Source organism: Cynara cardunculus, unplaced genomic scaffold, assembly GCF_001531365.2.
Source record: "Cynara cardunculus var. scolymus isolate 2C unplaced genomic scaffold, CcrdV1 Un_Scaffold_1472, whole genome shotgun sequence".
NCBI lineage: Eukaryota > Viridiplantae > Streptophyta > Magnoliopsida > Asterales > Asteraceae > Cynara > Cynara cardunculus.
The window spans coordinates 87-8,710 of record NW_020200776.1 but is presented as its reverse complement, the minus strand read 5'-3'; the positions used below and the strand labels follow the sequence as shown (position 1 = coordinate 8,710).

General features: G+C 38.4%; 1 protein-coding gene across 1 annotated transcript; it reads right to left on the bottom strand.

Annotated features, from left to right (window-relative positions):
- Positions 1-7,196: 7,196 nt before the first annotated feature.
- LOC112502467 lies at positions 7,197-7,868 on the bottom strand. Its single transcript, XM_025106376.1, has one exon. It carries the CDS (start codon positions 7,866-7,868, stop codon positions 7,197-7,199), a length of 672 nt encoding a protein of 223 aa, XP_024962144.1.
- Positions 7,869-8,624: the final 756 nt, after the last annotated feature.

The following is an 8,624-nucleotide window of genomic DNA, read 5'->3' as shown; positions in this document are numbered from 1 at the left end:
AGACAAGAAAACGTAATGTAACTTGAAACTAGAAGCGAGATGAGGATTAAATATGAGTACTTAAAATAAACTTTGAGAATAAGATCACAACTTACAAAAATCGGTTCTTGAAATATCAAACAACAAGAAACGAAAACTTAGAACCGAAGGTAATGTTCTTGAGAGTAGCTAACACAAGATTTTCACAAAGTCTATAAAAGGACATAAGATGGTTAAGTGGCTAAATGGTTTTTGTTGGTGAAAAGTTGTGTAGTTTAAACAAGAGCCTTTAACTCCTTTATATAGGCCAAGAGAAGCTCCATGGTGGATGCCAACTAATAAAACAAAAGTTCCCTCCAAGCTGGGTTTTGACTAAGCCCAAGGTTGTTGACCAAGCCTTCTCTTTGGATTAGCCCATTCTTTCWCGGCCCAAAASATTTCCAGYTTTCGGACARGTCCTATAGGACCTYGCCACTCCTGGTCCTRTAGGACTKCCGCAGGACTGGGCCCAAAAATCTTCAAAAACCTGCATAAACAGGGAATTAACATAAGATATACTATATAACTACCAATATATGAAAAAGACATAAAAAGACTYAATTAAGACACTAATGGGCAAATAAAACAAAGGAAAATGTTTAAGAAAATGATGTAATAAGGTTAATAAATTAATACTTATCACACCCCCAAACTTGAATTGTTGTTTGTCCCCAAACAACAGAAAATGACAAATAAAAAAGACTCAAATTTCTAATAAATGAAAAAAAATCTGAGCATAAACATTCCATAGCCAAAATATGCATATTTTTATAAATTTTGAATGAAAGTGTTATACTCATGACTTGATGCTTGATATTCATAGCCCTTCATAAACCTAGCTCCCCCAAACTTAAATCTTTCATATTACCAAACCATAAGCTAGMCTACATTTCTTTTGCTATACTAGATTCAACAGATAGATTGGGTCTTTGAATTGGGTTTTGCATTTGGCTTTTTCTTTTCAATGCATGCCTTTTACCTCTTCTCACTTTTTTCACTCCATAGCACAATTTTACTGCTATGCATCTCAGATTGAGGTATTTTGGACACTATGGTCCTTTTCAAACATTCTGGTGTATATTGACACTCTTTTGTATGCACAAGACATGGAACTATGTTCCTTTGTTTGTCTTTTGGTCTTAATGCTTATGTTTCATGAACTCTATAAAGTGTTTGGTACTTTTAGGACCCTCCCCCAAACTTAAGGGAATCAATGTCCTCATTGTAAGTGTATGAAGGCTACAAGTTGGCCAAAATGAAATGAAGGCCTAAGTTGAATCAAGTGAAAGATTTTGAAATGGTTGGCTAGTTCTAGAGGCTCAAATTAAGACAAAGATGGATAGGCTTTGGATTATTGTGGCTATGGCATCAATTCAAGCATTTATACAACAAATTCATCTTTTATTCTATTTTTGGTGCATATAAGGCTAAAGGAAGACATGCTACTTAAAATCAGTGCCCAAAATCCTAAAATGAAACATAAAAGCAAAGATGATTAATACAAGTGTAATTGACTATCTTTAAAAGGAAAAGGACTCAATACTAAAAACCATTGAAATAGAAAAGCAAACAAACTAAAAAATAAAAAATAATTGAAACAGAAAAGCAAAGATGAGAAGTCATAAGTGTGACTTGGTCATCTTGTGAAAATAAAAGGACTTAAAGACTCAAGGAAAAGCTTTAAACAAAACCAACAGTCCAACTCTAAGTCAAGTTGACCCTAGAGTTAAGATGTGGTACCAAGGATGAGCTTTAAATCAAAACAGTCAACCAGAGGACTGCATCATCAAACAACATGGCCATATGAATCCAAACAATGGGATTGCCATTGTTTTACCATGAGATTGCCCAACTAGAACCAAACAATGGGATTGCCATTGTTTTGCCATGAAAAAGATTAAAAAGAACAAGACAATGGGATTGCCATTGTCTTCTCATGATACATTTGAAACTGTATTTAGCATTGAGGAGGGACGTAAGCAAATGAGAACATCAACCAAAGTCCTCCCTCAGAGTCATCAGATCAGCTATGCAAAATAACCAAACAGAAGTAAGACACAAAAATAGTGCATGATTAAGTCTGCATACTATAAACAGCAAATAGAAAGGAATATCTCTACATAGGCAAGCCTAAGGCTTCAAATTTGTTAGTCATTACATGCCTTGTAGGATTAAAACAACAAAGTTGAAAACAGTAACTTAAAACAGCAAACAACAAAGTGGACAGCAAATTAAAAACTATTTATTATGTTAAAGCAGCAGAAACAGCAAAACAGCAAAACAATGCATTCCCAATATTATTTGATATCTTAAAAACAGCAAAATATGAGTGTTAATGAACTAATTAAAAACAGCAAAAATATCTCAAGGGAGATAAAATGAAAACAAACAAGCAAGTGGTTCAAAACAGTTAGCTGCATGAGCCCCTTTTTACAAGATTAAAACAGCAAATCATAACAATAAATCTAAACTTGCATTGCATGGTGTCTTGTCAAAAACAGCAAATAAAAGATCTAAGTAAGGCTGCATAARGCTTAAAACAGCAAATGAAAAGAAAAACACATGCACCCCACAGGATGATGTCATAAACAGCAAAGAAACAGGAAAATTGAACTGTATACACCCCTTGTACAAGATTAAAACAGCAAATTAAAAGGGAAAAATCCTGAAAACAGCAAATCAAACATAAGTTACTAATGTCAGAACAGCAAAATAGCATGTAAGAAGGGTGCTGCTTAGGCTTTAAAATAGCAAATCAAAGCATGCATGAAAGGCCCTGCTCCATTGTAAAACAGCAAATCAAAATGAAAWCAGCAAAYCAAARTGCCAGKCTAAGACTATAGTATCAAATCAGCAAATTATTGTTAACTAAAAACAGCAAAAAGTCATGAAATCTAAAAACAGTAGATTAGAGATCAAACAAAAACCCTCTGTTTTGGCAAACAGAAATGGGACATTCAATGCTCAGCCTTAAACAGCAAACAGCAGGAAGTAATCAGCAGGTAGCATATGCCCTTAAACAACAAACTAAAACTTGGATGGTGCCTAAAAACAGCAAAACAAAACAGCAAAACAAACTTAGAAGCAGCAGAGGTTGAGTCTTAAAAACAGCAACAATCAAACTTGGTTTTGCCAACACAGAGGATTGAGCAGCAGATCTATCTTGGCCATTCATCAAAACAGCAGACAATAACTATGCATACGCAGCCAGCACACTTTATGGTTAAAACAGCAAATCAGCAAACAGCAAAACAGACACCAAAACAAAGTTTTAAAACAGCAAATTAAAATGAAAGAAAAACTGAGCTAATAGGTTCTGTTGTGGCAAAATAGAAGTGACAAAGGTAATACTCAAAACAGCAAATTAAAATGGAAACTTCTTAAAACAGCAGATTAGAGAACAGTAGAGTGTAAGTCTTACAAACAGCAAAAACAAACAAAGCATGGTTTGTCAAATAGAGGAATGACAGCAGATCAAAACTATTAGGACCTTAGGTGCTCATGCCAAAACAGAGGAAACAGGGGTACCAAATTCCAAATAGCAAAATATACCTTAAATCTTAAAACAGTGAAACAGAAAGCTGCATATATGAAGTTTTTGAGGACAGCAATCATAAAATATGAAAGATAACTTAAAATCAGCAAAATAGCAATTGCTTTAGAAACAGCAAATATAATACCAAATTCATCTAACTGATCATGCATGACTAAAGATGGAGATATATATATACAAAGAGTTATGGAATTAGAACATGTCCTACTCAGACTGAGTAGGTGAATCAAAATGCTGCAAGAGGATGGATTTGGGTGGAGGTGGAAGCTTGACTGTACTCCTTGATTGCCCATGCTTGGTGGCAGCCCTAAGCATCCTCTCCTTCTGTGTCTTGTATTCAGCCCACTGTACCCTTTCCTTCTTCAAAGTGTCCACTTCCTTCTTCAAGTCATCAACTCTCTTCATCAATTTTTGATGTTTCTTCACTATCACTTTCTTCAAACTGCTGGCATGATCGTCCATGGCCTTCATCAACTCAGCCTTCAGAGCTGCCATGGAGGATGTTGGTGCATCTGGTTGAACCTTTGCATTCACTCTCATTAATTTGTCCATATTTTTCTTGTCTATGGAGGTTTTCTCCATTGACATCACATCCTTGGGCAAACATAGGACTTGGGCTTTTAGCAACAATCTATGAATTAATGAAGGGTACAGCAACTTCCCATTGGTTCTCTCCCCACAGGCCTTTATGTTGGAGCACATCATTCTCCCAACATCAAAAGGTCTAGCCTCTAAGATACAATATAGGATCAGAACACTCTCTAGGCACAGATTTGTATCATGGCTGGTGGGGTGGATGGTATGTCTCATGAAGTAAAACCATAAATTTGCCTCTGGCTTCAGATATTGGGTCTTAAGCAACCTAGCCTTTCCTTTGAAACTCCATACAGCCCCCTCCTTAGCTACAGTGGCTAAGATCATCTCAAGCTCCTCATCAGTACACCCAGCAGTTAACCTATCAAGCTCGGAGTAGGAAGGTGGGATGAGCTCTAATAAGTCATTAATGGCAGTAGGGGAGTATGAGACAGGGGTCTTTCTTACTTTCAAATTCACCCCATCCGTGACGGCCACCTCAGTGTAAAATTCCCTAACCCAACTAAGATTATATTGGTTAGGTACGTCACATAATGTTTCCCATCCTAAAAATTCTATTGTGGCCTTAATGCTCGGATTGGCCATCAATAGCTGCTGAGTAAAACCCTTTTGTGTCACCCCCACTTTTTCAGAATACTGAAAGTAAGTTTTTCTAGCAAGGGGTGTGCTAAACAAATGCTTGGGTTTCAGAAATATACCAGGCCCGTCTTCAAACTACTGTTCCGTCCTTTTTCTTCTTATTGGTGCTCTGTCCTCTTCCTCAGACCTGTCACTTTCTTCTCTTCTCCTCTTTGAGCTTCTTGTCTCCACTCTGGTTACTCTCTTTCTTCTTGGCATTTTTCTTTTCAAACTGGCCCCGGTATCCACCTCATCTCTTTCATTTTCCATTTCTGGGCTGCCATGCACAGGTGCACCCTCATAATAATTATGAGTCCCAGAGTCTATAGGGCTAGGGGGTTGGTTTGGGCTAGGTTGAGTGGAATGTGGTGATGGTGGTGGTGTTTGAGTAACTGGTGTGTTTTGAGGGTCAGAGGGGTCTTCGTTATGTTCAAAGGGTGTAAGGCTGGGGTTAGAGGGTGATAAGCCTAGGACAAAATCCAATTCTTGGATAGATACAGTTTGTGGCAAAGGAATGGGTTCAGTGGGTGTGGAAGGTATGGTTATGGGATGGTTCGGTGAGGGTAGAGGGCTGGTGGTAGTTGCAACAGGGGTAGGTTTCTGTATTGGTTCAACAGGGGTAGTTTCAATGGTGGCTGTGTTAGGCATTGCTTGGACAGGGGTTGGTTTATACACTGTTCCAACAGATGCTATTCTAGATGTGGATGCATACTTGAGTAGTGTAGGTTCTATGGTTGATGATGAAACAGGTATATTGGTGAAGTGTGGGGGGTTCAAAAAATTGAACTCAGTGGGCCTGTTTCTAAAGAAAGGGTGTGCATGTGTGGTAGGGACAGTCGGTTGAACAGGGGCTGTTGTACACTCTGGTTCTCTTCTAATTGCTTTGTCCATAGCTGCCAAAGCAGCATCAACATAGTGTTTAAGGGATGAACTTCCCTTCTTTGGAGTTTGAACAGCCATGGATGACTGAGAGTAGACTATTGACATGGTGGGTGCACATCTTTCTGATCTTAAGCCTAATGCTTCATTTGAGGCAGCAATGGCCTCATCCACAGATCTTTTTATAAAGCCAACACTAGCCTGTGGATAAACAGGAAAACCAGACAGTAAATCCATAGTCAGAGGTTTAGTGAATGTCAAACCTGCATATAGTCTTTCTGTGGTGCTGGGATGCAGGCTTTGAGTGTTCATCTTGGTTGTAGCATCTGCCAAAGTAGTCAATGAAGGATGCTCTACTTGTGATGCTCCGAGTGTATTGGTTTTAGCCTCAGGACTCTCAGGTAACGAATCACTTCCATCAGATACATCGAACACAGTCCCCTTTGGTTGCTTCTCAGGCTTGAAATTAATCAGGCCCTTGGCTCTGCTCCTTGTCATTCAAGGGCCGGATTGATATTGTGAGAAAGGTTGTGGTTCAGGCTTAATCATCACAGGAGCTTGAGTCTGGGGTTTAGTGAATGGTGCAGGTGTTGGTTTGGCAAAAGGAACTTGTCTCACAGGGATGGCATCAATAGGCTCCTCCTCACTAACATGGGTTTGTTCATGAGTGGTCTCAGGAGGCATAGAATCTGCTTCCCCTTCCCTTCTTCTTGCTCTTTTTTTAATAATGGCCATTCAAATGAAATAGGGATTGTGTAGTGGTTCTCAGAGCAAAGGAGAACAAAGGTGAACAGTGGCTTGAACTTAAACCGAATGGTGAATGAATAGTGATCAGGGGTTCTTAAAGCCTTTAATCTTCTTCTCCAAGGTTTGGTTTCACAAAWTTYAAAACTTYCTCTGATCAATGCCAGTTATYGATCGAYTTGTGCTATGARTYAGAATTTGTACCTTKCTTAGCAATGTCAGGTCTCATGAAGTCCCTTYCGWCTWGAAAATTGCTATTTGATGAGCTACTGGTGACGGGTGCTTCGAAGAAGAGGAATACGGTTGCGTCGAGAAAATAAGATGAGCTATGGCTGACTGTTCTTGGTTTAGCGAGTACGATGATGGRGCTGGTGAGTTGAGAGTTTGGAGACGAAAGGACACTCTCCGGTCGAGGTCTGGTACGAACGCGCGGGATTRTTGACAGGCCGWACCAAGAGTCTTCAAAATTTTGGGCTTTGTGAGTACGGATTCATCTTTTGGGCTTCTCGTATAGTGGCCTGTTAAGAAATGAGGATGGCCATCAATTTTTTTCTTAGCCGGGCCTGTTTATTTGAGAGATTAGGCCGGCTGGCCCAAAGACAGTTAAAGCATGATCCAAAAATTAAACCTAATATATTATACATTATGAAATAAATAGATATTGATTCTATATAAAAATTAAAAACTTAGTCTGAAAAAATTGAAAATGCAAGATAAAATGAAAATAATAGCTTATAAATATATATATATATATATATATATATAAATATTAAATATTTACAGAGACTTATTACTTTAAAAAGATAACTTCAACAGGTTGCGTAGGAATTATGGACTCAAAGAAAGGTTTTACTCTTTGTCCATTCACTTTGAACGTGGTACCCCTCTCTGGATCTATCAGATCAATGACTCCGTAGGGGTATACCCTGGCAATAACAAAAGGTCCGGTCCATCGGGAATTCAGCTTTCCCGGAAATAATTTTAACCTTGAATTGAACAACAGGACTTTTTGGCCTTCTATGAACTCTTTTGGAAGAATTTTTTTATCATGCCATTTTTTGGTATTTTCTTTGTAAAGCTTAGCATTTTCATAGGAAAAATTCCTATGTTCTTCCAGTTCACAAAGCTGCAAAGTCCTTTTTCTTCCGGCCTCATCTAAACTCATGTTTAGTTCCTTAATGGCCCAATAGGCCTTATGCTCTAATTCCACTGGTAAATGACAAGCTTTTCCAAAGACCAATTTATAGGGAGACATACCAATAGGGGTTTTGTAAGCAGTCTGATAGGCCCATAATGCATCATCTAACTTAGAAGCCCAATCTTTTCTATGTGGCTTGACTACTTTGGCCAAAATCCCTTTTATCTCCCTATTTGACAATTCAGCTAATCCGTTGGTCTGAGGATGGTAGGCAGTTTCTACCCTATGTTTGATGTCATATTTATCCAGAACTTCTTCTAACATGTTGTTTATGAAGTGGTGCCTTCATCACTGATTAAGGCACGAGGTGTGCCAAATCTAGTGAAAATGTGCTTTTGTAAGAATTTCACAACAGTTTTAGCATCATTGGAATGGCAAGCCATGGCTTCCACCCATTTGGACACATAGTCCACAACTACCAATATGTAGGCACAATTATTGGACAGAGAAAAAGGTCCCATGAAGTCTATACCCCAAACATCAAATAATTCTATTTCTAGAATTCCATTTAAAGGCATTTCATTTCTTCTAGAGATATTTCCACTCTTCTGACACTCATTGCAACTTTTTACAAAGTTCTGAGCATCATTGTGCAAAGTAGGCCAGTAGAGTCCTGATTGCAAAACCTTGGACGCTGTCCTACTTTCTCCAAAATGTCCTCCACATGGTCCTGCATGGCAGTGCTGTAGAACTGATGGTACTTTTTCTTTTGGGATGCATCTTCTAATCACCTGATCTGCACAAATTTTAAACAAGAAAGGGTCCCTATCAAGTATGATCTGAATTTTTCAAAAGCAAAGACCACGGCTAATAATTCCTTTTCAGTAGTGGTGTAATTGATTTGAGCATCATTAAGAGTCTTGCTTGCATAATAAACAGGATGAAAAATATTTTCTCTCTTTTGCCCCAAAACTGCACCAACTGCCCAGTCACTTGCATCAGTCATTATTTCAAAGGGTTTGGACCAATCAGGTGTTATTACCACAGGAGCAGTGACCAATGCTTCTTTTAAAATGTTGA